Below are 17,217 nucleotides of genomic sequence, written 5' to 3' on the forward strand. Positions count from 1 at the left end.
GGTGAAAGGCAAAGTGGATCTGATGCAATTTGCTTACCAAGAAAACATCGGTGTTGAGGATGCCATCATTTATCTATTGCACTGGGTCTATACTCATACTCAACTTGGTGAGGATATCTTTCTTTGACTTTTCAAGTGCTTTTAATACCATAAAGCCATCCTTATTGGGGAATAAACTGAAGACACTGCAGATTTACTGTTCCCTGATAAATTGGATTACAGATTTCGCTGGCAGACCACAGTATGTTCGGCTGCATGACTGTGTGTCAGATCAGGTAGTCAGTAATAATGGGGCTCCACAGGGGATGGTCCTGTCTCCCTTCCTATTTACACTTTACACAACTGATTTCAAAAACAACACTGGAACATGTCATCTACAGAAATATTCAGATGACACAGTGATTGTAGAACGTGTGAAAGGGGGTGAGGATGGAGAGTACAGAGGAGTAATTAGTGATTTTGTTGACTGGTGTGAGAAGAATCATTTAAGGTTAAATGTGGAAAAAACAAAGGAAATGGTGCTAGATTTTAGGAGGAAGAAGGAACTTCACATGCCAGTTTCTATCAGGGGAGAGGAGGTTGACATGATATAGTCATACAAGTACCTTGGAGTTTACCTCAACAACAGGCTCGACTTGACTATTAACACACAGAATGTAAATAAGAAAGGCCTTAGTCGGCTCTATTTTTTTAAGAAGGCTTAGGTCTTTCAATGTATGTAAAACCATGATTAGCATGTTTTATCAGTCTGTGGAAGCAAGTGCCCTCTTTTATGCAGTGGTTTGCTGGGAAAACACCATTAAAGTGTGGATACCAACAGGATAGATAAACTGCTGAGGAGGGCAGGGTCTGTCCTAGGGACCAGTACTGACCCACTAAATGTTGTGACTGAGAAGAGGTTACTGTCCAAAATTGTATGTATTATGGATGACTCTACCCATCCACTACATGACACTATAATGAGTTATAAGAGCACCTTCAGTAAGAGACTTAGAATGCCCCGGTGTACCACTGAGAGACATAGAAAGTCTATTTAATTCACTCCTGTAAATAGTGTATAGTGTATATGTGTGTATGTATGTTGTATTTGTACTTAATTTTATCTAACTATTACATTTTATATTTATGTGTTGCTACTATAACAAAAAATAAATTCCCCTTCGGGGATTAATAATGTATTTCAATCAATCAATCAATCAATCAATCAATCATTCAATCAATCTAGAAACTCATTCATCCCTGTAGAAGTTAGTAGGTTAAAATCATTGTAGTTTTTGACTTAATTATTCTATATATGGTTTATTTTGTAGAATTTATGAACCCTATTTGAGTAAATCCTGATGAATCCATATTGCTCGTGACCTAAATATTGATCTTTTTTTTGCTTTTTTTTTAGTTGACTTGTGTGTTTGGATGTTTTAATGTGACACTTGTGCAAATGAAATTTATTATAAATAATAATAAAACTGCACATATGCGGCTGAATAGGGTCCCCGCGGCCACCAGGGGCCCCCCTACCACTGGTTCAGAATAGGCAAATAATTATTTGCAATAAGTGTAAATAGCACTGGGCACACAGCCCGGCTATATGCACGCAAATAGTCTGATGGATCCTATCAAACTATTAAAAATATTGCATATACTTTGCAGAAATAAATGTGTGAATTTGACCCTCCTTGACCTAAGATTTGATGTGTCAACATTAGTAAGACAGCTGGTTAGTTGCATGGGTGAACCGGGTTCAAGTTCACGTTTTGCCAATTTCACTATTCTCCCCTTATCGTTCCATGTAATCAAAGACAGACATTGGCTGTACATGCCATCGGAAAGTCATTTATTTTAAATAAAAATCAACACAAAAGGTGTAAATAAAGTGTCTTTGGGGAGTGTGATAGCACTGAAAGCAATCGCAGTGTTCTCGTTGTGATCTAGTTTGGGCAGTGCAGATAAGGGGGTGATGGGCACACGCACGCCTCTCCCAGTCTGAAACGCATGGTGGTGGCTTTTCCCAGCGGCTCAGCATCTCACAGGTCTGCAGAAAGTGGGGGTCATGGCAGTGACTCGGTTACCCATTTCCTGGACCTGAAGAGACCACTCTAAAGCCGCACTCGGCATTTAAAGACAGCAGTGACGGGTACCATTACGTGAAACATCAGGTGAGTTTCTTCTCACTGCCAGCGATGTGGTTAAATTCAGACACAATACTACATACACTGATGTTGTTAGATTATATACTGTTTTATTATACACCAGGGTGCAAATAGCATATACCCCTATTTACAGCAAGTGTAAATATCATCTACTGTAGTTACCATACCTTAGTTTGGTAATTTAGTTCTTTCGTATTTATTTGCACATAACTTCATTAAATATATTTATTAATTTCTGCATGTGATGTGAATTATGTTTTCTTTTTAGTTGATGTACCTGTGCTGGTAAACTACAGTTGTTAGTTATGCATTTTTAAGCTTTATGCTTTTGAAAAAATAGACTTGTTTATTTGCACAATTTAAACTTGCTTATAGTTATTGATGTTATATAATGGTGTGTTTGGATAGGTGTACTTGCAGGTGGGGGGGGTCATTTTGAAATTCTGCTTAGGGCCGGCCCTGGTGCCCATGATGACCCCTGTCCACCGTCGAAAGCGCCTACAATGGGCATGCGAGCATCAGAACTGGACCTTGGAGCACTGGAAGAAGGTCACCTGGTCCGATGAGTCCCGTTTTCTTTTACATCACGTGAATGGCCGTGTACGTGTGCGCTGTTTACCTGGGGAAGTGATGGCACCAGGATGCACTGTGGGAAGACAACAAGCTGGTGGAGGGAGTGTGATGCTCTGGGCAATGTTCCATTCATGTGGACGTCGGTTTGGCACGTGCCATCTACCTAAACATCGTTGGAGACCAGGTACACCCCTTCATGGCAAGGGTATTCCCTGATGGCAGTGGCCTCTTTCAGCAGGATAATGCGCCCTGCCACACTGCACACAGTGTTCGGGAATGGTTTGAGGAACATGATAAAGAATTCAAGGTGTTTGTCTGGCCTCTAAATTCCCCAGATCTCAATCTGAGTATCTGTGGGATGTGCTGGACCAACACGTCCGATCCACGGTGGCTCCACCTCGCAACTTACAGGACTTGAAGGATCTGCTGCTAATGACTTGGTGCCAGATACAACAGAACACCTTCAGGGGTCTTGTAGAGTCCATGCTTTGGGATTTGATATTGACCCAGCCTCACTCCCCAGTTGGCTTTGTTTTGCCCAAGGGTAATTGCCAGGCCAAAGGCCATTGGCCCCGAGAAAGCCCTGAGACAGCATGATGAAGCCCCAGAAATGACAGTGAGAACGCAACTAGCCCTGGCATGCATTAGCACGCCCTCATTTGGCCCGATAGTGGAAATGCAGCTATTGTGTATTTGAATGTTTTGTGGATTGGTGCTGTTTACTGCCATGGTAAGTGTCTTTTTTTTTTTTTTAACAAGGGATGAATCAAAAAAAATTTTGCCATTATGCAACAAATGCTGTTGCTAGAGCTTCACTTGTTTTGAACTAGGAACATACCTTTTAAACAAAATGCTTACTAGTGCATTGTAGCTCAATCTCATGTAATTTGTTGAGTCAAAAGGTGACATATTGGATTGCTCAAACAAACAATGTTTTCATAGTGCCACATAGTCAGTGTTTACACTCTTTAGGAAGTCAACAACTGGCTTATTATACAGTAGTTATATATACAGTAGCATATTAAGATGAGTTAGGAAAAAGTGTTATATCATCAAGAAGTTACACACATCAGCTTTAAGTAGATCTGAAAAAGTTTTGAATGTCTTTGACAAGATCTTACGTGGGTACTCTTTCGGGTGCAGTTTCTCTGACCAGTTGCCATAGAAGGTGACTCTGTATTTGGCCGTTCCACAGGCACAGCAGTCCAGCAGGGGTTTGTCTGTCGTCTCTCCAAACAGTGGCTCTGAAGGACAGGAGAAGATCGCTGGATTATTAGAGGCATCTCTGTGATTGGCTGATTACCTTGTCAGTGGGTTAATGGTCACCTATCATGTTCACAACGGTTCAGCAGGTCATTCTGAATGGGTCAAACTGGCAGAAATGGACAGACTAATCACAAAGTAAACAGCACCCACTCAGACATCACCACTTTCAGTCACGTTCAAATAGAATTTAACTTGAAATTACATAAATATCAGTGAGTGGGCCATATTTTAACAAACACTCAGTTCGTTTAAATTAAAGGTGTGTGCCACCTACATTACACATGTGGTGCTTAACCAGTACAACATATCTTCACTAATGGTCAGAAAAGACGGTGACTAATAATAATAATAGCCGAACAACAGTTAGTAGTAACACATAAGAGCTACATGAAATATAACTACAATAATACTGTAAAAAGCAAAATGTGTAATGTTTAATTGTTTAAAAAATGCAGTAAAAAAAAAAAATCATGAGACTTTTTTAAAGTCTTTGTGAATATAACCAATACAAAATATAATAGTAGTTGCTTGTTGATAAAAGTATGGTAAATGATGTTCCATAAGCCATTTACCTTTTTTAAAATATAATTTAACGTTTAAGGAGTTTGCCAGATGCAACTGTGAATTAATAGCTTTAAACTGCCCCACAAATGTTGCACACAGACTCACAAAAACAGCCTGGTCTCATGAACATTATGTGACCGTGGCAACGTTTTTGTGAAACAAAATTATGTGCCTTATTACATGTTTCCTAGTGAAATGCACAGCAGGGGGTGCCAAAAGTGCGTGAAATGGTGTCGTTTTTAAAGGTGCACTCAATAACTTTTGTCTTTGTGTCAAGATGATGACACAAAGCAAGTGGCTTGGATGCAGCATCATTTAAAATCAATAGTTTTCAGTTTCAGATGCCATTGTAGAAATTCAATATTCACAGTCAGACATGATTAATTTAATCAGTGAGTGAAAGTGTCAAATAACAGGACAGTTACTGAGAATAAGCGAGTAGTATTTGGCTGGTCACGCGATTCTAAAATGGCAGCCCCCAAGTGCGGACCCTCTCCATGTAGAATAAAACAGCTTTTATAAGGTTACTGATATATGGAGTCTTTGTTTTAATGTGAGTGGTCATGATTTCCTACATATATTACAAAATTACAATTCATGTTTTTAGGAGTTCAACTTTTTTAATGAGGAAAAAATTACTGAGTGCACATTTAAGGTGAATATTAGATGGAGGTTTTAATCAGTAAAACGTACTTCCCTAACCTAAAATTTTAACATAAACCTAATCAATAGTAATCTAAAATCAAATGAGAGGTAGACATAAAACAAAAATACTTAACCTTAACAATCACCTAAACCTAACCGATAGTGTCCAAAAACAAAATGAGAAATGAAAAGCAAATTTTTTTGAAGCAACCAAGTTATCTCGTGTCACTTCAACGACACTCTCGCTCACGTGTCAACTTGTGTGCTTGACTGGTCATGAACCACAGTCTTCGAGTCCAAAGTCTACCGCGGAAGTTAATCACATTGGATTAAATATGTAAATGTAGGTGAGTCTGTAATACAAGCGTTAAAACGTATCATTTTTAAAATAACACGTTAGAGTAAAAGTGTTTCAATATCATAACATAGCAGTGTGTGAGTAATAGTGCAGTTTTTATAGTCATACTCAGCCGTTGTAGTCGTAATTTATGTGAAAGTGAATAAAGCGCACAGTTGTAGTGCCTCTAGTGTTAATTTCACCAGGAAACTCTGCAAGTAAAAGTCAGTTTGCAAAAATTTTGCTAGGCTATAGTAATGTTCATTTTATGAGACTGGGTTGCACAAAAACATATAGCCTTTGATCAGTCACTACATAGGCTTTATACAGTGTCAAGTAACTTTTGTGATGTCCATATGCATTTAATGAAATAAGTCACTCAAATAAAAATTATGTCTTATGTATTCACCCTCATATCTTCCAAATTTGTCTTTCTTCCAGGGAACACAAAAACAAAACCATTTGAAGAATGTTTAAGCTGCTCTTTTTATACAACGAAAGCATGCATTGACTAGTGACTGTCAAAATCCATAAATGGCTAATCATCATTTAAGTAGTCCATTCAATGCATTCATTGCATTAGAGCGCAACAGTGCCCGCCCAATTTTTTTAGCATCTTGGTTCGGGAAATTTTTTTACGTTAATGTTTTCAATTTTTTTTTAATAGTTCTAAGCCATGCACTAAACCAACCAGCTCTGAAGTGAATCACAACATTACAAACTTTGATTTGAAGCAAAACAGTATTTAAAAAAATGAGACAAAAAGGTGGAAGGTCTGTGTTTTAAAGTGTATAAGCTATCGTTAATAATCAATTCCCACTATGGAAAAAAATGAATGTTTTTTTATTTTTATTTCTGAAACCCAAATGTTGTGCTTTATTATAAGTCTTCTGAAGCCATACAATAACTTTGTGTGAGGAAAGCCACATATGCCCGACAACACTTGGACACCGTGGGCAGTGTTTTTCAAATTCCGGTAAGTGATAACACAGCACCAAGTTTGAATATGCAAAAGTGGAAGTGCAAATGAGATTTGAGAGCTACGGTGGCAAAAAAAAAAAAAAAAAAAATATATATATATATGTGAAACCTTTGGAATTAGCTGGTTTTCTGCATTAATTGGTTATAAATTGTAATAACATCTTCATCAAAGTCACAAGTATAGACAAAGCATAATGTGCTTAACCCTTTCATACGTACCTTCACACATATAACTGGGCCCCGCAGAGTAGCGTCACACATATGTGTTTTTGCAAAGGCCAGTTACGTTACAATCTGCCAGATTCAAATCGACTTTTGTGCCGACGCTGGTCAAGCGTCTGTAATTTATATTCGCACAAACAGTTACTCATACAGTCTTTTAAACCACAGAGTAAGTTTATTTTATATACATAAGTCCACATCGTCACCAAAGTACCAGGATAAAAAAATGACAGCTCTTGTACGCACAGCCAATAAATCAAAGGCAATCTTCCTCCAATGCATGCTGCAGTTTTTATATATTAGTAGTGGTTGTCATTTGTCAAACAAACAGCTACTCAGAGAGACTTTTCAAGCACATAATATATTTATTTTATGTAACAAACAGCCAAATTGTTACCAAAGTACCATGATATATATGCACAGCCATCACATCTAAATCCCATGCACGCAGCCCCGTCTGCTGATTAGGTGTAGATGCGGTTTTCATTTACACAAACAGCAACTCAAACAGTCTTTTCAGTCATATAATACATTTGTTTTCTGAAAAAGACAGCCAAAACATAACAAAAGCACCACGATAACAGTTTAAAACTCGTATACTCATGGTGAAAACATGCTGATTGAGCACGATTATCCGACACACGCAGCCAAGTCTGTTTAAATTTGTGCTTGTCACACACACACACACACACACACACACACACACACACACACACACAATGTCTAACAAGTCAAACAGTGCATATAGGCAAACCTGACTGCTGATATTATTTGTTTGTTTTTACAGCTATAAAAACTAAATAAATAAAACAAATACAGTACAGCAGAAATAACCCATTTGTTCACATTTACTATATTATATACAGTATTTTTTATTTTTATTTTTTATGACAAGATGTCAAAAATTAAAATAAAATAAAAATAATACTTGTCTACACTCTGCCCCCCTCTACCGGCTGTGCAGTGTCACATGCGAAAATAACTCACTCCAGGGGGCACTGAAGGGAAATTTAGACCCTACTCATAAGGATAAGCTAACAATACACAAACAATTATAATATTGCATGTCTTTATTGAACACATCCCCTTAAATATTCACATGCTGTGGAAAAATTAAGTGAACCCCTAGGCTAAAGACGTAAAATAAAAGCTAATTGGAATCAGGAGTTGGCAAACCTGGCATCCAATTAATGAATAGAGATTGGAGGTGTGGGTTAGAGCTACTTGAGTGATTAAATGCACTCAAACATTTTGAGTTTGCTATTCACAAGAAGCATCTGCTGACGTGGACCATGTCTTGCAAAAAAGATATCTCAGAAGACCTACGATCAAGAATTGTTGCTTTGCCAAAAGCTGGAAAGGGTTAAAAAGTTATCTCGAAGAGCTTAGATATTAATCTGTCCACAGTTAGCAATATATAAATGGAGATGATTTCATACTGAGGCTACTCTCCCTAGAAGTGTCCATCCAGCCAAGATGACTCAATGGGCACACCGCAGAATGATCAATGAGGTAATAAAGAACCCTAGAGTGACAGCTAAAGACTTGAAGGAATCATTGGAACTGGTTAATATCTCTGCTCATGAGTCTACTATATGGAAAACACTAAACGGGCATGAAAGAAGCCACTGTTTTCCAACAGAATCATTGCTGTGTGCCTGAAGTTTGCCAAAGGCCACCTTGACACTCCACAAACACTACTGGAAAAATGTTTTGTGGACTAACGAAACTAAGGTTGAATTGTATGGGAAGAACACTCAGCACTACGTATGGTGTAAAAAGGGCACTACATGCCAACATGAAAACATCATCCCAACGGTGAAGTACGGTGGAGGGAGCATCATGATTTGGGGCTGCTTTGCTGCTTCGGGGACTGGACCGCTTGCCATCATCAGGGGAAAAATTGAAATTGAGTTCATCGAGATATCCTACAGGATAATGTCAGGGTGGCTGTGTGCCAGCTGAAGCTCAGTTGAAGTTGTGTGATGCAGCAGGACAATGACCCAAAACATCAAAGTAAATCCACTACAGAATGGCTTCAAAAAAAGAAAATCCACCTTTTGAAGTGGCCCAGTCAGAGCCCAGACCTTAACCCAATTGAGATGCTCTGAAATGACCTCAAGAAAGCCATTCACACCAGACATCATAAGAATATGGCTGAGCTGAAGCAGTTCTGTAAGGAAGAATGGTCCAAAATTCCTTCTGAATGTTACCGGAATCGCTTGGTTGAGGATATTTTGCCAAAGAAGGATCGACCAATTATTAAATCCAAGGGTTCATTTAATTTTTCCACAGCACTGTGAATGTTTAATGGGATGTGTTCAATAAAGACATGAAATATTATAATTGTTTGTGTGTTGTTAGCTTAAGCACATTGCGTTTGTCTATACTTGTGACTTTGATGAAGATGAGATCACATTTTATGACCAATTAATTCAGAAAACCAGCTAATTCCAAAGGGTTCAAATTCTTTTTCTTGCCACTGTATGTTCGGGGGAATGTCCAAGCTGCTCTTTGATAACTTCCAATGTATGGAAAAGAGCAGCTTGAACAAAAAAAATAACAGCATAGATGTTTACCAGCATATGTTTTTGATGCTAATACCCCACAAATCATACTTAAACAACAAAACTACTAATTAAACGAAGGACTAAGGACAATTATGCTGGTGTAAGCTGGTCTTTTCAGAAGGGGATGCTTTTGGGGGCGGGGGGGGGGGATTTTCCAATGCGCTCTAAGTCCTCATGGTGGCGTAGTGACTCACCTCAATCCAGGTGGCAGAGGATGAATCTCAGTTGCCTCCGCGTCTGAGACCGTCAATCTGCACATCGTGTTACCGTGGAGACATTGCGCGTGTGGAGAATCACGCTATTCTCTGCGGCATCCACACACAACTCACCACGCACCCCACCGAGAGTGAGAACCACATTATGGCGACCATGAGGAGGTTAACCCAACGTGACTCTACCCACCCTAGGAACTGGGCTAATTGTTTGCTTAGGAAGCCTGACTGGAGTTACTCAGCATGCCCTGGATTTGAACTTGCGACTCCAGGTGTGGTAGTCAGCGTCTTTACTTGCTGAGCTACCCAGGCCCCCTCAGAAGGGGATGCTGTAACAATCACTTCTTAGATTAGGCTTAGATTTGAACAGGGATATGAGGAGGCAAATGGATGAAGGAGAGAAGAAAGGAAGAACACCATCACACATACACTGAGAAGAACTGCTTGTAATGTGCCAGAACATCTAGCTTGCAGAGAGACTCACCTTTCTCACACATCCGCTTTGTAAGCGAGCCCTCATCCTGGAATGAGATGATCTTTCTCTGAACAATGCTAGCCCTGCAGAAAAAGAGAGATGAAGACAATAAGGAAAATCATTCAGAGAAGAGAAGAAAAGAGCAAAGAAGAGAAAGAGAAGATGAAATACCCTGTTACATAGAGAAGGAAACAGTGAAAGGGGCTATTATCAGAAATCAGCACTCTGAACAGGCTGCAATCATGAAACTCCTGCAGTGTTTGTAATCTCCAAAAAGAGGCATGTGCCATCTGAATGGCTGCATGGCACTAAAGACAGCTGTGCCACAGGATTTAAATGGCAGCAAATGTGAAGTATGTACTGTATTTATGTGCCAAGGACACCTATCACAGAATGCATAAATCTATTCTAAGGATCACAAGCAATGTTTCCTCTAAGCTGTGCATGTTGAAATGTTCCCTCTAAACTTCTGATGTTACTCCCCTTCCGCAAAAATTGAAAAAATATCCGCACAGATGGCAGACTCCAGAGTGTGTGGAAAAACCTAAAGGGTTTCTTGAATCAGAGCTAAATGAATTATCAGTGTTTCAAATGGGTTCCATTCAAATGTCCATAGATCTTTTATTTTGTTTTTTGGTATGGAGCTGAAGCCGTCTTAAATATTGGAAACAAAGTGGAGATACACATCATTTAATTTGTGAATAGTCGCATTACCGGGAGGCACGAGCATTTTTGGTATAAGCAGTAATGCGGCTGCATGCATGAATGGTCAAATACGTTTCATGTTCATAATGCCTGTCCCGTGAGTGATTAATGTAAACACAGTCAGTTATGTCATATGTGAATGCAAACAGGTCCAACAAAAATCAGGTATATGTAAAAATATCAGATCTTAGATTAAACTGCAGTGTAAATGGAATGTAGTAGATCTTACGCTGTCTATTATGTTGTTACTAGCCTATTAATCAACCCTGATAGTACACGTACATCACACAAACATCTATTTTATGTGTGTTTACATCTGGAAGATGTATTTTTTACGTTGTTTGCTCAACTGCAAAACATCTATAAGACATATGTCAATAAGTATGTCCCAGATGTCAATAAGACATTCAGCAGATATGGACCCGCCGGCGGCAGATGTTTAGAACAAAATATGCCATCCAGCAGGAAAAGCATGCAAAACAAATCATCAGAAAAATATGTTTTCAACTTTTGATGATATATATCATTGCAAAGGCTTTCTAATAACACCTAGATTGAGCTTCTAGTCCACTCAGAGGCCGAGATATTCAATGAAACAACAAGGGTGGTACTTGAACTGAAAATTAGACTGAATGTCTATGGACGAGCACATCTTTAAAGGCTAAATTGCATTAGAGCGCCACCTACATTTCAGATCTGTATATTGTGATGAACTGTGATAGAGAAAAAAAAATTCTAGTGCTTGCTGCCATCTAGTGGAATAAAATGAGACTTTTCAAAGTGAGGTAGAGTGAACAGAACCAGAATTACATGTTTACAATGTTTGATTTTTTTATAAGATTATAAACACATACAATATTATTTAAGAATAATAAACAGTCTTTTTATTTGGGAGGTTCTATAAAAAATTAGACCAATTTTTTGCCATTTTTCCAAAGTATGTGTGAATGGTGAGCTTTCAAATTTGAGTGTTTAAAATTGCAGGCGGCAGCCCAAAAATCCACCAGAGTATAACAGGTTAAGACGTTTATGATTTTGTAAATCTGATATTTTTAAGATGTGTAGCAGATGTTAATTTGATTTTGATGCTTTCCAGATGAAAATATTTAAAACAGACATCAGAGATGTACGTGTGCTACAACACACATTAAACAACAACATACAAAAAGAAAACAACTCATTTTTAAATTATATCTGTTTTTTTATTTATTTATTTTTATTATTGTGTGGTGGCTGAAGTATCCACCCAATAGAAATAGGTTTTGCTCAGCAAGGACAAAAATTAGAGGGAACTTTGACCACAAGTCATCATTTTTCTAAATTAAAATGACACTTTATGTCGATGTAAGACTGGCACATGAGTTTGAAGGTGGGACAAAAGGTTGAAAGACCAACAGAAAGAACTGCCTTGCTGAAAAGTCCAGATTAGACCAGCATGAATTTTCAGGCTGGTTTTAGAGCTGGTTTGGTACAGGTCCAACTAGTGGACCAGTACAGCAATGATATTCACCAGCATAATTTAACCCTTTAAGCTCAGATGTGCCTGTGAGAAAAAAAAAAAAAAAGAAAAAAAAAGTTGTCAAAATATTAATAACTACAGTCTTGACCAACACAAAATAGGTATTGTTTGAAAGCTTACCAGCTCTACATTCCAATGTATGTAGGCATTATGACCAAAACTGAACAAGTGCTTTGAAATCTGCAGACAAATCAGAAGTGTTCCGTTTTGATAATTTGTTTAAAAAAACAATAAAAATGCATTGTAGCAATCTGTAAAAACATCAAACTCATCAAAATGTGTCATATGTTGTTATTTGTTTTACTCACAGACAAAAATATAGTGAGTAATAGCTAAGTGTATGTCTTTGACAATTATGTTGATGTTGATTATATGCTGCATTTTTGCTTATAACTTCACAAAAAATAAACGGAACATAAAATCACATACCATTACTTAGAAGAGGCAAAAATATTTCAAACAAGCCCACTCACAAGGTAATCGGATGCATAGATCATTAGATAATCCACATGAAGCACAGTGTTACATATGGCCACCAGGAGATGGAGCCAAGTAAATGACACAAACTCAAAGATGACTCAAATGGCACAAAAAGGAACTAATTCTGTGAAATGTCATTACTAAAATCACATCTGCATGCTATGCAAACTTTTATTCATTGTTGTGTTTGCATGTGTGATTAGTTCTTATTTACAATTATTATGTTTTATTTGTCTGGAGATGCTTTTGGACACATGGAGACGTTTTTAGACACTATGATAAATTATTTTTGTAATGCTGTAACTTTTGATTGCTTTGTCGTGTGAACACAAATCATATTTCTCAGATACGACCTCTGTGGTTGTGAACATTGAGCCGACTGAAATTTGACTTTGACAGGGTGTGGAAAAGACTCAGACGTGGCTGTGACATGACATGGAGCAGACTCAGATGTGGCTGTGACATGACGTGGAGCAGACTCAGATGTGCCTGTGACATGACGTGGAGCAGACTCAGATGTGCCTGTGACATGACGTGGAGCAGACTCAGATGTGCCTGTGACATGACGTGGAGCAGACTCAGATGTGCCTGTGACATGACGTGGAGCAGACTCAGATGTGGCTGTGACATGATGTGGAGCAGACTGGGGCTTGGCTGTGACATGGCATGGAGCAGGCTGAGGCGTGGCTGTGACATGGCATGGAGCAGACTCAGACGTGGCCGTGACATGGCATGGAGCAGGCTGAGGTTTGGCTGTGACATGGTATGGAGCAGGCAGAGGCGTTGTTGTGACATGACTTGGAGCAGGCTGAGGTTTGGCTGTGACATGGCATGGAGCAGGCTGAGGCGTGGCTGTGACATGGCATGGAGCATACTCAGATGAGGCTGTGACATGACATGGAGCAGGCTGAGGCGTGGCTGTGACATGGCATGGAGCATACTCAGATGAGGCTGTGACATGACATGGAGCAAGCTGAGGCATGGCTGTGACATGGCATGGAGCAGGCTGAGGCATGGCTATGACATGGCATGGAGCAGACTCAGACGTGGCTGTGACATGGCATGGAGCAGGCTGATGTTTGACTGTGACATGGTATGGAGCAGGCTGAGGCGTTGTTGTGACATGACTTGGAGCAGACTGAGGTTTGGCTGTGACATGGCATGGAGCAGGCTGAGGCGTGGCTGTGCCATGGCATGGAGCAGATTCAGATGTGGCTGACTCGGAAGTTGGAACCGGGATTGTGAGAGGAGGATCCTCTGTGGCGAGTTTGTTGAGTACTAGCCTCACATATACCTCCCATGTTTAGTCTGCGGAGTCTGGCAATTCCCTCCACTGCCGTGCTGTGAGTCCGATCAGGTATATGGATTTCAGAGCAGCAGCATCAAAACCAGTGTGGGCGGCAACGGTGGAAAATAAATGGGAGTACTACCTTATTGATAAGTTCGCCTGGCTTAGTTGAACAAAGAATGCTGCTAGATCCATGGTCCGGTGAATTGTACTAGATGAGGCCGGGTATGCCACTGGGTTCGATGAAGGAGTTGAGACCTCGGTGGTTAGTTGAAAAAAGCCGCTGGATCAGCTTGTGGCGAAGTCTTCTGTAATGATGAGTCATCGGAGATGAGATCCATGTGCAGCTTTAATAATGATAAACGTCGTAATACAGACAGGCAGCGTCAATCACCAGCAACAGTAATAACAAAGGCAATCCAGAGTGGTAGAAAATAAACAGGCAAGAGGTCAGGGCAGGTGGCAGACAATCACAGGTTATTTCCAGGTAAACAAGGCAGTAGTAGTAGGCAGGCAGCAATGGGTCAAAACAGGGTAAACAGTCCAGGATCATACACAGATAATGCAAAACCTCAGAGAATGCTTAGAAATGTCAGCCAGGGCAAAACAAGACTTTGCAATGATAGAGAGTGAGAGTGAGACTTAAAAAGCTGAGTAAATGAGAAATAGCTGAGCAGGTAATCAGTGACAGGTACGGGGATTATGGGAAATGGAGTCCAGAGAGTTAAAGTCAATCCCCAGGTGATTAAGCCCTCTGGTGGTGAGCGGGAGGAACAACAAAGGCGGGATTCACGACATTAAATGAAATGAATAGCCTACATGACCTATGTGTACTTCAGAGTGAATGTTTTCCATGCAAAATAAATAAATAAATAATAAGAATAAGAATAAAATAAGAAAAAATAATGGTATAAATTATACAAAGCATGTTTGTTATATGGAAACAATAAATAGAATAGACTTACATTTAAAAATTCTTTTCTTTTCATTCTGATACACTTTCGGTGTACAGTAAGCCTGTCCCACATCTCGCTATCTACGATTTTAACTACACCAAATTCAAAAATAAACCTACCCTAAGAAAAGTGTGACAACAACTCCCTTATTTAATATTGTTCTATCAAAGGCCTAGGCCTGATCATATTTAAATACAGCATATTTGGTGGTGTATCCAGATTTTGCAAATAATTGCATTATTTGCAGCTACTTTTGAATTCAATGTTAATTTGATTTTATGGTTCTGATAGACAATTTATTTGAATTATTTGATTCACTTGAAAAAATTGAAATAAATGGGCGACATGCAGAGTACTTTGATATGGTTAGAAAAAATAAGGTAAAAAAAAATGCCTCTGAAAATCAATAATATTGGGTAAATAATGCCACTTAAAATAAATAAATAATAAATAATAATAATAAAACAGTTCATTTTCTGACACTACTTTGAAGAAGAAGGAACAAACGTAGATGGACTTGGTTCACCAATCCAGGAATACAGAGATGTTTTCATCATTACAGAAGACTTCGCCACAAGCCGATCCAGCGGCTTTTTTCAACTAACCACCGAGGTCTCAACTCCTTCATCGAACCCAGTGGCATACCCGGCCTCATCTAGTACAATTCACCGGACCATGGATCTAGCAGCATTCTTTGTTCAACTAAGCCAGGCGAACTTATCAATAAGGTAGAGAATGTAACAGAGAAAGACTATGGTCAGCCGGTCGTAATTAAAATTGGATGAGTGACCATGAACATAGTTTAAGCTCCTGGATCCAAACAGGATTACAGACTGTTTACATTGGTGACCTCTGAGATACTTGTGGCAGCCATGGAAGTCTTTAAACAGCCTGGAAAAATGTTAGAGTAAAACAAAAAGGCCTTCCTCTCCAAACTGACACCCTTCCAGGGCCTGTAAGTTCTCTTCCTCTTTAATGACGAAGGCTTACAAGGCCACGGGTCAGGCCGCTTCCACCCTGCATGCCGTGGCCATCCTGCAGGTCCACCAGGCCAAGGCGCTGAAAGATCTGCTCAAGGGTAGGACCGACCCAGGGCTGATGCAGGAACTCTGCACTGTGACCGACCTTGCCTTGCGTGCAACGACTGCGCCCTGGGCCGGACGATGTCCACTGTTTTGGTCCAAGAGTGGTACCTGTGGCTCAACCTTGCAGAGATGCGTGACGCCGAGAAAGTCTACTTTCTCGATGCACCCATCTCCCAAGGGGGGCTTTTTGGCAACACCATCGAGGATTTTGCCCATTAGTTCTCGACAGTGAGGAAGCAGACTGAGGCGATTAAGCTCATCCTGCTGCGGTGCGACTTGGCCGCCTTCAGGCCTCCGATGTCCCATTCCCCATCTGCTTCTCACCAGAGCCGTTCCCCTGTGGTGCCGGCCCTGGCTCCCGCACCATCGGAGCCCGTAAGCCGGCCTCAGACAAAAACATCCTCCCGCGGGAAGTCGGCTCCACCTGCCGGTCAGCCAGACCCCAAGAACCCCAGACGGGCTTTGAGGCAGTCCTGACATGGGCAGCCCAGGGATAAGGCAACTACTCCTGACCAGTCCCTCGTTCTCCATCGAGAGACAGCCAGCGAACAGGTAAGTGTAATGGTCTCTGGGGTCGCTCGCTCGCCTGCCTCAGTCACCAGCCACTGTTGCGGACTTGCGGAGCAGCACATCCCCCATGGGCTGTCTTCCAGGTAGGGCACCTGCTCTGCCTTGCCACGAACCACCCTGCCCGGGCATGGTAAGTCCAGTCGTCCCCTTGGTGCCATTGTCGCGGAGGCTGGAGGCCTGGTTAGTGCTCTCAATCCCCTCACAGTGGCTCATCAGGACAATTCACCTCGGCTACGTGATCCAGTTCGTCAGACACCCACCCAGGTTCAGTGGCTTCCTCTCCACTACGGTGCGGGGCGAGGGTGCCTCCATCCTCCGGGCAATAGAGCCCGTCCCTGTAGCCGAGCTGAGCAAGGGCTTTTACAGCCCTTATTTTATTGTGCCCAAGAGAGGGGAAGGGTCTTGGATCCGGATCTGCGTGCCTTGAACAAAGCCTTACACAGGCTTCCGTTAAGGATGTTAACACAGAAGCGCATCCTGGCATCAGTACGACATCAGGATTGGTTCGCGGCCAATGACTTGAAGGACGCATCCTTTCACATATCGATTCTTCCTCGACACAGACCATTTCTTTGGTTTGCCTTTGAGGGACAAGCATAACAGTACAAGGTCCTCCCCT

General features: G+C 40.6%; 1 protein-coding gene across 2 annotated transcripts in view; it reads right to left on the minus strand.

Moving 5' to 3' along the window:
• The window catches only part of LOC127456309 (spondin-1-like), a 286,387-nt gene that overhangs the window by 199,079 nt on the left and 70,091 nt on the right, over nt 1–17,217 (minus strand). For both annotated transcript variants that reach the window (XR_007899817.1, XM_051724739.1), the window contains exons 4-5: nt 10,005–10,078; nt 3,845–3,967 (exon numbers count right to left, since the gene is read on the minus strand). Coding sequence is in view for 1 of the 2 variants with exons in the window: in XM_051724739.1 (XP_051580699.1) it covers nt 3,845–3,967; nt 10,005–10,078 (197 nt within the window). In the remaining variant the exon portion in view is untranslated. The remainder of the gene's footprint in view (nt 1–3,844; nt 3,968–10,004; nt 10,079–17,217) is intronic.

This window comes from Myxocyprinus asiaticus, chromosome 18, assembly GCF_019703515.2.
Source record: "Myxocyprinus asiaticus isolate MX2 ecotype Aquarium Trade chromosome 18, UBuf_Myxa_2, whole genome shotgun sequence".
Classification (NCBI taxonomy): Eukaryota; Metazoa; Chordata; class Actinopteri; order Cypriniformes; family Catostomidae; genus Myxocyprinus; species Myxocyprinus asiaticus.